This window comes from Phaseolus vulgaris, chromosome 4 (assembly GCF_000499845.2).
Source record: "Phaseolus vulgaris cultivar G19833 chromosome 4, P. vulgaris v2.0, whole genome shotgun sequence".
NCBI lineage: Eukaryota > Viridiplantae > Streptophyta > Magnoliopsida > Fabales > Fabaceae > Phaseolus > Phaseolus vulgaris.
In genome coordinates, this window is record NC_023756.2 from 43,345,102 (window position 1) to 43,361,370 (window position 16,269).

A 16,269-nucleotide genomic window follows, 5' to 3' on the forward strand; every position below is an offset into this window, starting at 1 on the left:
AACAAGACCATTATAACCTGGTTCATATGTGGTAAACCAGTCTCTATTGTGAGACATGTGAAAAGAATAACCAAAATCAAGAATATATTCATTTTTAGATCTTTGTTTAGTGTTGGAAGCTACAAAACAATCCCCATCAGATTCAGTTTCAACAATACTGGCTTCGACATATTTTTCTGGTTGTTTACCATTTCCCTTATCTTCTCTATCTTTCTTATTTTTCAATTTATAACATTCAGAGATCTCGTGTCCCTTTTTCTTGTAATAACGACAATATTTGGAGTTCTTGCCTCTAGATTTTTGACCTAGATTTATACTTATTGTTCATACCTTTCTCTTGGTTTCTCCCTCTAAATACTAATCCTTCACCAGAACTTTCAGAATGAATTTGAGTATCAAATTTTTGTTTGGCTAGTAAATTAGTCTTGACATCATCAAAACTCAAGGTAAGATAATTACCGTATAACATAATTTCTTTGAATTGTCGATGCGAGGGTGGTAGAGAAACAATAAGTAGAACAACTTTATCCTCATCATCAATTTTAACTTCCAAATTTTCCAAATCAATTATGATGGAATTAAATTCATCAAGGTGAGATTGGATGGGAGTACCTTCGGACATTTGGAGTGTAAAGAGTCGCTCCTTTAACCGGAGTTTGTTTGCAAGACTTTTGGTCATGTATAGAGACTCCAATTTACTCCATATGCCTGCTGTAGTTTTCTCGTTGATGACCTCACATAACACCTCACGGGACAAGCATAACTGGATTGCAGACAATGCCTTTTCATCCAACTCATCCCACACCTCCTCCGTCATAGTGGTTGGCCTCCTCATTTTACCTGCCACAACTTTCTTTAAACCATTCTGGGTGAGAACAGCTAGCATCTGGACTTGCTAGATAGCAAAACTGATTTTACCATCAAATTTCTCAATAGCAAATTTCAACATTGTTGAACAACAGATCCTGGTTGAATTATCGAAAAAGCTATGATACCAATTTGTAGGGATATCGTGTGCGGAAGCGTAATAATTTCAACAAAAGATTATGAGAAATTAAAGTAACAAAGAAAATGAGAATGATACTATAAATTTTTAGGTGGAAAACCCCTTTAAATAGAGGTAAAAAACCACCGGCGAGAGTGCGAAAACTTCTACTATAATGGTACTGGAAGTACAATGAATTCCTCTCAGGCTAATAGATAAATAGCCCCAAAACAAATTCTCTCTATATGGGTTAAACACTTACACCCCAAGAGCAGAAATAGAGAGTATATGAAAAGAGAGAGGAAGCAAGTGTGTGTTGTTGTTTGTTGTGTGTTACATTGCTTGAAGGAAGCCACTATATATAGTGGTTCTAGGAGACAACAATAATAAAGACAATTAATGGTAATTAACCTTCCTTTAATAACAATTAACTGTGAACGTTAAATAACCTCCCAATAATTTCAATTAATTGTCAACGGTAAGTAACCTCCCATTTATGTCAAGAAAACGGAAAGGTGAGTCATAACCCACACATATTTTGTAAAATGTTTCCTGGAACATAATTTACAGAAAACGTGTCCCCCAATCCACTTACTACATACACCATACCTTCAAAGCAACCTTACACTTGAAAAAAACATGACTCCCCGATTCCTTCTCATTCCCGCACAAGACACACAAACTACTTTCCAAAGCGATCCCTTTTTTCTCCAAATTCACCCTTGTCGGTAGCCTATCAGCCAAAACTCTCCACGCGCTAGTCATTGAAGAAGGCAACGCCTTAAGACTCCAAATACCTCATAAATAGAAACATAAGTATCATCCTCAGCCAAACTTAACCTACTATAAGCCGAACTAACAGAATAAACAGAAATTTCATTCCACCTCCAAACCCATTTATCCATAATCCATGAGGACAAAATCTTGAAAAGAAACTAGTAAGTTAACTTGTAAAAAACATGAGTGAGAGACTATAAAAAAAATTAAAGAATAGTGTAATGTAATATATCTATATTATATTTTATTTTATAATAATGGTCATGATAACTAAAACCATATATTATTGATATATAACTTCGGAAGCAGAATTATGGAACTACCGTACAGATACTATGTTGTCATTCAATGGAAATTAACATAGCTGTGAAGACAAATAAGTGATTGTTATGTCTTGTCTTCATTCTAACTTTGCGGATATGGTTGTTTACATAACTTTACGAATGAGTGGAGCAACACAAATATGATTGGAAATATAAACAAGTAACAGTAACCTTCCATCCATGTTATCCATATTGTGGGGGACTGAGAAGGAGTAAACGAGTCACAATGAAAATCAACAAATTGGAGGCTTTCGTAACATCACGTTTTTCATGCAAGTGGTAACAACTTCATTCTAATCATTCTTTCATAAACTTCTCTTTCTTTCTCATCTTTCTACTATATATATATATATGTGATACACATTAACAGGTATTGCATACAATCAGGCAAATTAAGCAAAATCCAAGATGGCCTCTCTATCAATCTTGAATTCAGAATCGGATGAAGAGAATTGGGTGATCCAAATCAACCAAATGTCTAGTGAAGCCAACCACTCAATCTTGAAAATAATACCAGTTTGCATATACCAAGTTCCCAAATCTTTGAGCTCTGCCAAGCCAGAAGCCTTTGCTCCTCAATTTATAGCCATTGGTCCATATACTCACTTTCGCCCTGAGCTCTATCCCATGGAAAGGTTCAAAGTTTTATCTGCCAAAGCGGTTCTAGACCACTTCCAGAAACATGATCTCAAACAAGTGGTCCAAGAATTCCACAACACAGCAACCTTCATCCGTGCTAGTTACCACAAATACTTGGACCTCAAAGATGAAACCTTGTTATACACCGTTGCCATTGATGCTTTGTTCTTGTTGAACTTCTACCACAACTATCTCAATGAGAAATTTTCTGGCTCTTTCATGGCGGGGCTAGAAGATCGAGTTCGCTTACGTGGTGTGAAACTAACTAAGGATGCCATCATAAGGGACATCCTCATGGTGGAGAACCAAATTCCAACCTACTCCTTGTTGAAGATCTTGGTCCTTCAAAGCTCCGAACCTCCTCATTTAGTTCACGACTACTTGGGTTCGATGCTCTTGTCATTCTGCCGTCAACACTCTCCACTTAACCTAACTCACGTCCCCACATGTTCTGAAGCTGTATCTAAGCATCACCATGTCTTGGATCTCATGTACCATTTGGTGGTCTCTAACGCTGAAAAGCCTGAAACACCGATACCTGTTCAAAGCCAAGGTATGTGTATAAACTCTTTGATAATACAGAAATTTTATCAGATGATTCAAAATTGTTCTGGTCTCTATTAATATTCGCATAACATTAGTGCCATTGTTTATTCTTTTTATTGTAAAAATTAACGAGAATGATAGAGATATAGTGATGTTGGACAACCTAGCTGTCTTATCCGTTGATCTGTTAGTTTTTGGTTATATTTGAATGTTTGGTGATAATGTTATCTTTAGGTGTTTTTGTTGTGTTGGATGGTTCGGATAAGGTTATTGGATATTTTTTTTAAGTATTGCAGTTGGTATGTATATGGTTTTTAAATGGTTCATATTGCACAACCTAGCTAATAATTTGAGTGGTAAACTCTACCACAGGTACTTCTGTATCCCAGAAAAGCTCAACTTCTGAAGCCATAACAATTTCCTTTAAGAAAGTTAAATGTGCATTGACATGGACACTAAACTCTATGAAAAAGCTGAAGGACGTGAATATTCCTCTTGTGAAACCCATTAAGCGACACCTAGATCCAGTGCTAAAAGTGTCCTCTCAACTTAAAACTCTTTCATCACATCCAAAACTTTCTGGAGAAGAAGAAGAAGCTCCTTTGGTTGTCAAAATCCCTTGTGTGCGTGAGCTTCATTCAGTGGGGGTCTTTTTCCAACCCTTGGAAGGTGGTAACATGGCCATTGAATTTGACGAAAAGATGGGCATACTTTACCTCCCTGTGCTCAAATTGGACGTGAACTCTGAAGTGATAATGAGAAACCTTGTGGCTTATGAGGCCTTGACCAAACCAGATTTTCTCATCTTCACAAGGTACACAGAACTGATGAGGGGAATCGTAGACACTGTGGAGGATGTGAAGCTGCTAATGAAGGCAGGGATTATAGAGTCAAGTAGCTCTCTCAGTGTGCAAGAAACTGAGGAACTATTCAATGGAATGAGCAAATCCATTGGACCCACCAAGACCCAGAAGTTAGATGAAACCATTAAGAAAGTGAACAAGTACTACCAATGTAGGAGGAAGATCAACTTCTTCAGGGTCTTAACAGAATATGTGTACAAATCGTGGAAGTTCTTCACACTTCTTGCCACCTTTGTTCTCTTGGCCATGACGGCTATTGAAACGTTTTGCTCGGTTTATGACTGTCATAGGTATTTTAAACCAGAATAAGGTTTCTCTATATATTTTTTAATTTTGCGAGTATGGCGTATAATGAATGGTAATGATTTGGAGTGTATAATGTTTCTGTAAAATTAAAATATACCTTCATAGGATGTTACAATTAATGTATGTTTGATATGTTATCCAAGTGAAACCATGTATTATATGATTTATACTTTTTCTATTTCTTATACTCCTGATGTCTGAGTTTTTCGCCATTGCACCATCACAGAAAATGCTATTATGCAACTGAAACCCTGAACTAGGGTTATAAGTAGACTGAACAAACTCATAATTAGTTTTAATTTGGTTTGTGTATTCTTTCAATAAATTTGATTCATAAAAAAATGTGTTGAAGTTAAACAAAATGCTATGTTAACTAAAGAATTAGCTAAATTTGGGCGACAATCATTCTTTCTAAACATATACTATAAAAGTAAAACTTAAAAACATAATATGGCAAGGAATGTATTCCTACGTATAGTTCATGTCCCCTGCAACAGCATAGACCATGCTCTTGCACATGTAATTGCTGACACAGTGTTTCTCGTGGTTAGGAGTGTCGTCGGTTGTTTCCATTGATCTCTTTGCACATTTCATTCACTTTTGTAATGCACCTAAGTCTATCAACTCTTTTATGAGAAGTGTGTGGGTCTCGGTGGTTAGAGAGATTTGGTGCCATAGGAATAAGGTCATCTTCAAAAGCGATGTGGTAGATCATTCTAAAATCTTCACTTTCACCCAGTTGAAGGCTTGATCTTGAGTAATTTCTAAAATTTCTAGTGATTGCTTCTCCTTCTCTGACTAGTGTCTTGCCCTCTTATCTTGTCTGAATTCGTTATAAGTTGTCTGTATTTGTTTTAGGTTGACAAGTCTTTATCTTTTGTTGGGCAGTTTGGAGGGGTGGTGTGTTGGTTGTTGGTGAAGTTGGGTAAGGTTTTTTCCTTTGGTGATCCTTGTTTTGTTTGTGTGAAGTGTGAACCTGTTGGTCTCTGTAGTGTCAGGTTGGTGTTGGTTTAGTGTGTTGGTTTTTTTTAATGCTTTGATCTCTTTTGTTACGTGTTGGATTTCCTCCCTTTAGTGGAGTGGGGGTGATAAAGGAGATGTACTTTAATTTCATGAATTGTATAACTCTTGGACCACCCCTGAAGTTGTTCTATTTATTAATTCTTTATTGTTGATAAAAAAAGTTTGATTTGCCTATGTATTTGCTTTGCTTAATCTATTTCAGATTTTAGAAGTGTTTTACCAAAATTAGAAAAAAAAAACTTTTTATTAAAATCAAATAATTTTAAAATTATAAGTAAACTCGTGCATTTAATTTGTAATTTTTAAAATTACATTTTTTAATATTAGAAAATATTTTATGATGCTTCTATCCACAACAAATATAAATATATAAATTAATTTTTAAATTAGTTGTCATATTAAGAATGGTCTAAAGAGATATGTCCATATGATTGTGATAGAAGTGGAGTTAACTACAACAACACTTTTTTTTATAGATATGTCCAAATATACATTATTATAGACACCCTTTTTTTTGTCATCGTGTACTTTCGTCTGATATATGCTAAATTGTCACTATGTGCTTGACACTATTGTAGCATTAATCATGTGCCAAATAGTAGCATTTGACTGCTTACACACATCATTAAAAAATTTCTATGAATTATCTTCAATAGAAAATATAAAAACTAAAAGAAAAATTATTTTCTGTATGAGTTTGAAACAAGACTTTAGATAGCTGAATCCGAAGTAACTTCTACAATCTATTTTTGATAAAGGTGTACCTAAATTCGGAATCAATGAAATTACAAATTCAAAAATATAGAACTTTAATAAAAAATAAATATTCTCTATTGTTGGAACCTTTACAATTTTAATGGATTTCTGCGTTAATTTAGAACAAGTACGAATACTATATCATAGATAATAACTGTTTATAGCGACACGTATAAAAAGTTGTCATTCGGGAAAATAAATAATAAAAAAAAATATTGAACTACTTGGGTCGTGAGTGAGGCAACTGCGCAGGGCTCCAAGACACAAGAGAGGAGTTGGTCGTTGTTGTCACAGGGAGCAAGGAGAGCGTAGAGGGGCAGGGAGGCGTAGGGAGAGACGTGTGACGGGAGCGATGGCGTGGGACGAGCAGCAGCGACACGACGAAGCGGTGTTGGAGCAGAATGGAGGTGGCGTAGTGAATAACAACAGAACCAATAATGAAGAGTGAGTTGGAGTGAACAAGTGAAGAGGGAAGTGAGGATGAAAAATCGTTGGTGGGATTTTAAGAGCACATAGTTAATGACGGTTCTGGGCATAACTGTCGTTAATTGCCTGTCTGTTTGCTTATTAACGACGGTTCCAAGTCGTTATTTTCCTGCCTTACTGGTTTTTAACGATGGTTTCAGACATAACCGTTGTTAAAAACGTTGCATAACTACTAGTTTGCCATCACTTTTTTTTTATTAATGATGATTTTCTTTTAACCGTATTTGTATGGGGTTACGGTATAGTTATTTTGTACCAGTGATATATATAAAAGTTTAAGGTTTAGAATTTAGTTTGAAGATAAATTTTCATAAATCTAACGTAGTAAGGATAGGTATCCAAAGTTAGATTCTTTAAAATATTGAATTGCAGAATCATGACTCTTCCTTTTGTATACCTAGGAGTTCCAGTGGGCAACCATAGGAAAAAGGTCTTTTGGAAAAGTTTGGTAGATGAAATAAAAAATTGTCTATCTAAATAGAAGGGTAAACATCTTTCTTTTGTCGGTAGAATCACATTGATAAACTCTTATTTTTGCGATACAGTACTGGTAGGGTCCGCACGACCGATCAGCACATGGTTCAAGCTGACCGACATGATCAACAATGAAGCCAATTAATGATCCAACATTAGTTAATATTCTTTTATTAGGCCCAATAACGGTAAAGTGCCCATAATAATTATATAAATAAGCACAAATTCCAAAGGATTAGGTATGCAATCATCTAATACTAAATACTGAGTGTCGAGTGTCGAAGTTTGACTTGAGCGTCAGAGTGTCTTTTGAAGGTACCATCCGAGTCTAGAGTTCAAGGAGAGGAGGAGTGGAAGAGTGGGAGTGCAGGAGATCGTTCAAGAGGAAGGAGTAAGGTGCAAACCGACCGATCAACCGAGGAGTGGTTCAATAGTTCTCTTGGTTCCAACCCCATTCAAGAATAATTGGTGCCCACGTGGGACTAAGAGAATCATTGCGAAGAAGGAAGTAGATGGTGTCTACCAGAAGCATGGTGAACCAGAGGATGTCTAATGCTGAGCATATGGTGCTTTTGATGTCTCTGTAGAGAGAGATGGTTTAGATGAAGAGAATGAACGAGAAGATGAAGCGGAAGAATGAAGAGGAGATTCTTGCTCTCTGGAAGGAGAATGAAGAGATGAAGAAGAAGTTGGTAAAGGGAGGTCCATCTGACGGACTGGGCAACCCATCTGGGAAGTCCTTCGCCACCCCACCGACCATAGAACTATTGAGGAGCCAAAAGAAATCCACACCTAGGAGGCTGAGGGTGAGTCCTATCTGAACAAGTCGGTCCCCACGACCAATACCCTAGACTTGTGCCGCTGACACCCATTCACTGGCTATGTGATGGGGGCACAACTTTTGACTATGTGGAAAGGCTTGAACATGGACCATTATGACGCTACGAACGATCCCAACGAGCACATGGACGTGTACACCATGCATATGAGGTTGTACACCTCAGACAACCATACCACCTGACTTTTATCGCCCTGGTCAATATTCACAAGGAGAGAGAAGAATCTCTGAGGCTGTTCATGGAAAGGTTCGATATGGTGGCCCTGAACATCCGCAATCTAAGTCCGAACATGGCCATGCATTACATTGTCATGACCCTACGGTCGGGGCCGTTTTCTGATAGTTTGTGCAAGAAGCCAACTACAAACCTGGATGAGCTTAGGTAGAGGGTCGCTAAGTACATGCAACTAGAAGAGTTAAGGGAGTTTAGGAATCAAGTCAGGGTCGAGGCAGGAGGAGATAAGGGGAGAGATAAAGAGAAAGAACGCCTGAATCGAGCTGTTGCTGGTCGAGGAGATAGGCATAGGGAGAACTGAGGACCTCGGTTTACAAGGTATACCCCTTTAAGTGTTGACAGGGGAGGATTCTGGACGAGACCTTAACTGCCGACCTAATCCCACTACCAAAAAGAGTTGTGAGTCCTGAGAACGCCGACTAGTCGGGAGCAGCAACAACTTCGAGGCCGGTAGTGCCAACCGACGAGGAAGACTTCAAACAATTTGGAGAAGGGGGTGGAGGACGCCTTGAGGTACTGCCAGGATACCTTTCGACAGTGGCAGTGTCTCTTATTTTTCATTTTCTACCTCTGTTAGCAACGACTGACGGGGCAGATGCCCCGATAGTGGAGGGGTTACCAACCGCAACCGTCTCCAAAGTGCCTTTGCCTTTACCCTTGTCAAGGGTCTTAGCACGGAAGGCAGCAATGACATTGTCCGACCGAGGAGCGTCTCTCGTCATGATATCTGCACCAAATAAAAAATACATCAGTTAAAAATCTTCGACCAACTGAGATAGAAAAAATATAAACATATCATGAAAGTTCGTCCACCAATGAGACAACTTGTACATGGTTAATAGTTTCTGTGTAGGGAGCCTTCGAGGGAGGCTGTCAAACAGTGAACAAATCTCCAACTCCTCGGTGTCAGGGGCCGAACGAGGTCATTCCTTGAACTGGGTGGGAGTCTTGGTACAATATAAACAAAATTGGGACCGACCAGTTTCCTCTAAGAAAAGCCCCCAACTCTCGGGCTCAATAAAAAGTTTGAAAAAATTTGCCTTAAAGTTCTTGTACGAGGTAGTGTAAGAACTAAAAAGAATGTTACCCGACCGACTAATGAGTGACAACCGGCTAAATGGGTCAACCGGGTGAGAGGTATAATAACTTAGAAAAGTGGCAGGAGTCGGAGAAAGGTGAAACATGTCACAAATGAGACATAAAGTTTGAAGGGAGACCCAAGTGTTGGGATGAAGTTGAGAGGGAGAAACATTGAACGACTGAAGGACATCCATGGTAAATTCATCAAAAGGCAAGGCCACGTGTAAGTCAGAAAAAATGTAAGAATAAACAAAGAAGAAGGGACCCTCTGAGGTAGACTGATCCATACAGATGGTATCGGTCGACCGACAATAATCAATAGCCAAGATAGCATCACTAGCATCCGGTTTCAAAATGGTGTGTTTGTCTATAAAGGAGGAAATGGAAGGCCCATCCAGATACACAAAGGTGAATTCGGTCATTCTAGGGTCTACCCAGTCAAGCCCCAAATGATGGGACCACTCTTCGATGGGATCTGACCGGTCGGCAACGCCTTCCGGATCATCGGCCCTTACTGAGACCTCCACGGGGGGCAACGTCTGAATTGACTTGACCGATAAAGGTTCGGTCGTGGAAGAGTTGGGGGAGGAGGAAGACAGACGAAGATGAAGAAGAAGATGAGGGAAAAGGCATGACTAACCTCTCAGAGTGTAAGGAAAGCACTACATCAGATCGAATGAGTTTTGGAAGTCGGAGCAGATAAGCAGTGACCTGAACTGATGGGGGACCACTATTTATAGGTGGAGAGGAGAGAGGAACGATAAACGTCTTTCTCATCTCAACCGTTGAATCTTCCTCAATCCAGCGACACACGACGGATGGTGCAAAAAACCTAAGTCATAATTACGTGTCATGTCACACGTTCGACCCCACCAACATCACATCACGCCTCAAAAAGCCCAACCGTCATAAACTCTTCAAATTCAAAAAAGACTCGGGGGCAAGTGTACCGGTAGGATCTGCACGACTGACCAAGAAACTTAACACCTGTTTCAAGCTGACCGACATGATCAATAACAAAGCCAATTAATGACCCAACATTAGTTAATATGCTTTTATTGGGCCCAATAACGGTAAAGGGCCCACAATAATTATATAAATAAGCACAGATTCCAAAGGATCAGGTATGCAATCATCTAATACTAAATATTGAGTGTTGAGTGTCGAAGTTTGACTTGAGCGTCAAAGTGTCTTTTGCAGGTGTCATCCGAGTCTGAAGTTCAAGGAGAGGAGGAGTGGAAGAGTGAGAGTGCAGGAGTTCGTCCAAGAGGAAGGAGTGAAGTGCAGACCGACCGACTGATCGAGGAGTGGTTCAATAGTTCTCTTAGTTCCAATCCTGTTCGAGAACAGGTACCAATCTTTTTCTTATCTATATTTATTATGATAGTTGTTGTCTAGAAAAAAATTGTTAACATATAAAGAGATTTCTTGTGGGATTGGGGCTAGGAAGAGAGAAAAATTGCATGGGTAAACTCGGAAACAATTTGTAAAAGTAAAGAGGAAGGAAGTTTAGAAATCAAATATCTTACAAGATTTAATTTGACTTTAGTTGCAAAATGGATTTGGAGGTTAGGTATGAGGGTAAGAGGTTATGGGTGGATATTATTAAATCTAAGTATTGTTCTTGGAGAAACTTAGTTGAAGGAAAAACAAGTAAATATGAATCTCTATGATGGAGAGATTTCAAGAAAATCAACGAACCACAACAGGGGTTTAATTGGTTCGTGTCTAAAATCAAATGGAAATTTGGAAATGGGTCCAAGCTTTTGTTTTGCGAAGATGTATGGGTAAAAGACACATCACTTAATGATAAATATCCTAGACTGTTCACCAACTCAAAAAAGGTTTTTATATTGGCCAAATGAGGTCATGGGGTGTGAATATTTTGTCGTGGAACCTTGTTTGGAGAAGACCTTGTTTTAAATGGGAGAAACATATTCTAGATCAATTAATGAGTATGTTAGATGGAATTTAGATTCTCAAGGACTAATATAATGAGTGTTTTGGAGAGGAGATTGTATGAGACTGTTCTCAGTGAGGTTAACTTACATGTTAAGTGGAATATCAATCAATTATATGAGAAAAAAAAAGAGGAATTTATCAAATTTTGGAAGATAAAGGCTTTATCTTCAGCCACATTGTTCTGTTGGCGAGTTATGCTTGATAAAATTGCAACAAAAGCTAATTTGTTAAGAAGGAACATTCAAATTCAAACACTAAAATGTCATGTGTAGAACAAGAGTTGAAGATACAAATCATTTATATTTTGTTTGTTCTGAAGTTGTTAAAATATGAAATTGTATTCTTAATTGGTTGGGTATTATTTTTTTTCACCACCATATTGTTAGTTTACACTTTACAGGCTTTGATTTTGTGGGTTTTGACAAAAAGAAATCTCCTCTCCATCTCTTGGTGCATCGTAATGTGCCAAAAACCAGCCCCCAACCTCCACTACTAGAAAGATTCCATATCCTCTTGCTTCTTCCTTCTGCATACGTGACATGGTCTCTCCTTTAGTCTTGCATAGCTTTTAGATTCACCCTGCATTAGCAGTTGCCATCAAGGGCAGAAACCACTAACGCATATGGTAGCAGCAACATTTGAACTTGTAACCCCCTGCAACCCTTCTAAACACTTCCAGACATGTACTTCCCACTATAATATAACCAACCTCCCCACATCACACCTGACAACCTCAGCACCTTGCATCAGCCGCAACTCGCCCAGGATATCCCATCCTAAAGTACGCCAAATCACCCGGCTACTTCTGCTGCATGAACATGACCTTCTTCTTTGCTACTTCACAAAACAGGTTCACAAGTTGAGACAACATCAAGTCAATTATATCAATACACAACACAATTCCTTTCGGCCCCATTTCAGCACCTAATATGAGGAGGCCCTCGTCAGTAGGTGTTGGCCTTTCACATAGTTTAATACCACTTCCGGGTCTTCTTGGGCGACCCAAAACCATCTTTTATGTTCTACTTGCACCATACTCCAAGAAGTTCATCACAAGGTTGGACCATCACAGAGCACCTAACCAGCTAGCCAAGGTAATTACTGCTGAAAATTCACATATGTTGCACCAAACCTTGGCTTCCTTGCAAGAGAGAAGTTCATTTCTTTATCCTACAGAGCATTGAAACACTCCGCTCCCTCCCAGCATAAAGTTACTTCATATGGTGATCACCTTCAGCCCGTTACTCCTCCTCCTTTGCAGCCAAACTCTGACGTACTTGGCTCCAAGCCAAGACTGATCACACTAACCACACTGTCTGTTCAACCTTCACGTGTGTTTCCTCTACCTTAGATAACCACTCTCATCCATCCAGTCCTTACTCCTTGGTCTGTTATACTCTTCCTACAAACACACACCGTCTTGTAATCCTCATCACCACTAGCAGACCACATATGCTTGTTTGACTGAACCCACATGTATGTGTCTATCATATGTCATTACAGTACCAGAAAACAACACCAGAGTATAGCATCACTTGGCCACCACAAATCTAATGTCTACCCTCTTCCATCACCTGCCTTCCAACTTACTTTCGCCTCCCTCACCATTTTGTCCTGCAGCCCGCCAGAGCCCTCCTAGCAGCCAGATTTACTTTGGCTTAAGTTAATTAAGATCAGGGTACCTGTAACCAGAAAACCTTCTTTAAACACCACATAGCGGACTTATGACCTCACATCCTCAACCTCTCCCCCTCAACTACCATCCTTCCCCTTTTATTTGTAACTTCTAATGCAGATAAGGGGATTCAGCAACCAATCTGTAAAAGAATAGCTAAAAGAGGAGCCCCTGTGCTTTAGCCACTGCCAGGACTTAAGCTGGACTTTCTGAACAATCTCCTCCACATCTACTTTCCCATGACTAAAGACAACGGAATTCCTTTGCTCCCAAATACATGCCACAGTAGTTGCCCACACTCCTTTCCAAAATAGATTTTGTCTACAACTAAGTTGGGGTAGGTAAAAGCTTTCAAAATGAGATATGATGGCATTCTGCTTGGCCGACACAATGCCGATCCATCTAAGGCATAACACCCACACCCTCTGAGCAACATCACATTCTATGAATGTATGTTGACATGTTTCCTCCTTTACCTCACACATAGCGCAAAGAGTTGTATTCACGATCACCCCTCTTCTGCTCAAATTTTCTCTTGTAGGTATTATACCTATAAGGACTCTCCACGCTGTGGTTATCACACTGGGGAAGGTTTTGATTTTCCAGAGATAACTGAACACATCATTTTGGGAGCTTCTAACCGGATGTGCTATACATTCATACGCAGAATTAACAGAAAAAACCCCTGAATCATCAAACCCCCACTCCCGAATGTCTTCCTGATCCCTTGATAGCCTAATTCTTGATAAGTGTGTAGCCAAATCTGATTCCAACATGCTTTCCCACTCAAATCTAGCTCTTCTCCATCTATGTTTCCATTCCCATACTGAGTCTACCCAAGAGCCAACCTCTTCCACCTTTTGGCCCTGGTTCAAAGAGATTGGATAGAGCCTAGGAAATAAGGTTTTGAGACTACTATTGTCGGTCCATGCATCCTCCCAAAATCTTACTTTGTCTCCTTTCCCTACTTTCCATACAATTTGCTGATTAAATCAACCTTCTCTCTCACCCTCCGTACACACTTTATGTAGGTCTCTCCACCACCATGATTGGACTTTTATTCGTGCTTGCCGGCATTCTAAGTCCACCCCATACTTGGAAACCAACAGCTCCTTCCACCTCCCTTTCTCTTCAGATATCAAGCGCCACCTCCATTTAGCCAGAAGAGCATAGTTGAACTTCCTTATATTTCTGATTCCCAACCCACCTTCCTCCTTTGGTTTACACAATACTTCCCAACTTACCCAAGCAATCGGTTTTATCTCCTTCCCCCACCCTCATAGGAACCTCCGTTGTAGGCTGATTATGCTTTTGCACACACAAACTGGTGCTTTATAAAGCGAAAGGTAAAAGAGTGGGACTGCAGTTATAACTGATTTGATGAGACAAATTCTCCCTGCCAAAGATAGAAATCTCCCTCTCCATGCATTGAGTCTGTTTCTCAGTTTACTTAGAACTGGCTCCCAGAAAGAGGTCTTTCTTGGATTCCCCCCCACCTCCAAGCCCAGATACTTGAATGGAACTCCCATCTGGTCACAGTTCAATGTCTTTGCATAGCAGACCATGGCATTTCGGTTAACATTTACACCTGCAATTCTAGATTTATGAAAGTTAATCTTCAGGCCTGAGGCTAGCTCGAACCCCCTAAGGATTGCCTTAATAGTGACCACATTACTATGAGACTCCTCACATAAAAATAAGGTGACATCTGCAAACTGCAAAGAACAGAGTTCAACCTTCTCTCTTCCAATCTTGACACCTGATAGTAGGTTAGCCTTCTTTGCTTGCCTTACTAACCCAGCTAAACCCTCTACCACCACTAAGAAGAGGAAGGGGGCAAGGGGATCACCCTGCCTCAAACCTCTTGTTGGCTTGAATTCCTCTGTAGGACTACCATTCACAAGGACAAATACTGATGCAGATTCCAGACATCCACGCATCCATTCGACCCATTTACTTTGGAATCCTAACTTCAAGAGCATATCATAGAGAAAATCCCACCTAACTGAATCATAGGCTTTTTCAAAATCCACCTTCAAGCACAACCCAGATTTCCCACTCCTCCTCAGATCCTCTACCACTTCATTTGCCATGAGAACACTATCAAGTATCCCTCTATCTTTTAAAAAGGCTGACTGGCAGTCGTCAATAACAGAGGATAACACTTTTTTAATTCTGCCGCCAACACCTTTGATATGACTTTATATATAGCCCCCACTAGAGATATTGGTCTATATTGTTCTAGCTTAGAAGGATCCCTTACTTTTGGTACCAGTGCTATAAATGATGCATTACACCCCTTTGGTATAAAACCTGTATCATGGAACAAAGCCAAGGCTGTAACTAGCTCATCTTTGATATAGTCCCAGCTTCTTTTGATGAAATTAAAATTGAATCCATCCGGTCCAGGGCTCTTAGATCCTTCGCACTGCCACACCGCTTCCTTGATTTCCTCCTCTGAAAACGTTGCCATAAGAGACAGGTTGTCCTCCTGGTTTAAACTTTTGAATTCTACTGCATCAAGTCGTACCCCAGGTCCTTTGTTGCTTTAAATCTGTTCTCAAACAACTTCTTTGCTTCTATTCGAACCGTGCAAGGTTCCTCACACCATTGACCCCCAATCTCCACACCCTTGAGTTCATTCCTAAGTCTTCTCCATTTAATGGATGAGTGATAGAATTTGGTGCAAGCGTCCCCGAATTTCAGCCAATTCATTATAGTCTTTTGACTTATAAGTGAGTCAATTTTCCTATCAATCTCCCGCAGTCGACTCAACAATTCCACTCTTTCCACCCTTACACTTCCATGTTGGGCGACATTGAGGTCCTGACAGTCCAAACTTTCAATTTCTTGTAAGGTGGCCCTCCTCCTGGTATGTAAGTTTCCATATACATCTCTATTCCATACCTTGAGGTCTCCCTTTAGCCTTTTCAGTTTGTCCTTGAGCTTAGTTATTTCATTCCCCTGAACAGCATATGACTGCCACATTTCCTTCACCATCCCAGTGAACCCCCTCTCCATATGCCATGCATCAATGGTTCTAAACGGTCTAGGCCCCCAGTCCTTGTCGACCGATTTAACCACAATGGCGCAATAGTTCGACACTTCCCTCCGCTGTATATACTGCTTGCTACTTGGCCATACCTGTAACCACTCCTCAGATAGAAGAATTATATCCAACCTACTTTTTGCCGAACCATTTGCTTTAAACCAGGTGTATTTTTTCCCTACCAAAGGCAGATCTAATAACAGATTTGTCTCAATGAAATTGTTGAAGCCGTAGGTCTCCCTAGAGCACCCA

At 39.8% G+C, this 16,269-nt stretch overlaps 1 protein-coding gene across 2 annotated transcripts; it reads left to right on the forward strand.

Annotated features, from left to right (window-relative positions):
- The first annotated feature begins 2,244 nt into the window (after positions 1–2,244).
- Positions 2,245–4,604, forward strand: LOC137837792 (putative UPF0481 protein At3g02645). 2 transcript variants are annotated; one of them, XM_068646921.1, is made up of 3 exons: positions 2,245–2,364; positions 2,473–3,277; positions 3,643–4,604. In XM_068646921.1, the coding sequence occupies exons 2-3, from the start codon at positions 2,494–2,496 to the stop codon at positions 4,440–4,442; spliced, it is 1,584 nt and encodes a 527-aa protein (XP_068503022.1). In that variant the 5' UTR covers positions 2,245–2,364; positions 2,473–2,493; the 3' UTR covers positions 4,443–4,604. The 2 variants fall into 2 exon arrangements, with proteins under 2 accessions (XP_068503022.1, XP_068503023.1); XM_068646922.1 differs by lacking the exon at positions 2,245–2,364 and having other exon boundaries at positions 2,422–3,277.
- The last annotated feature ends 11,665 nt before the right edge of the window (positions 4,605–16,269 follow it).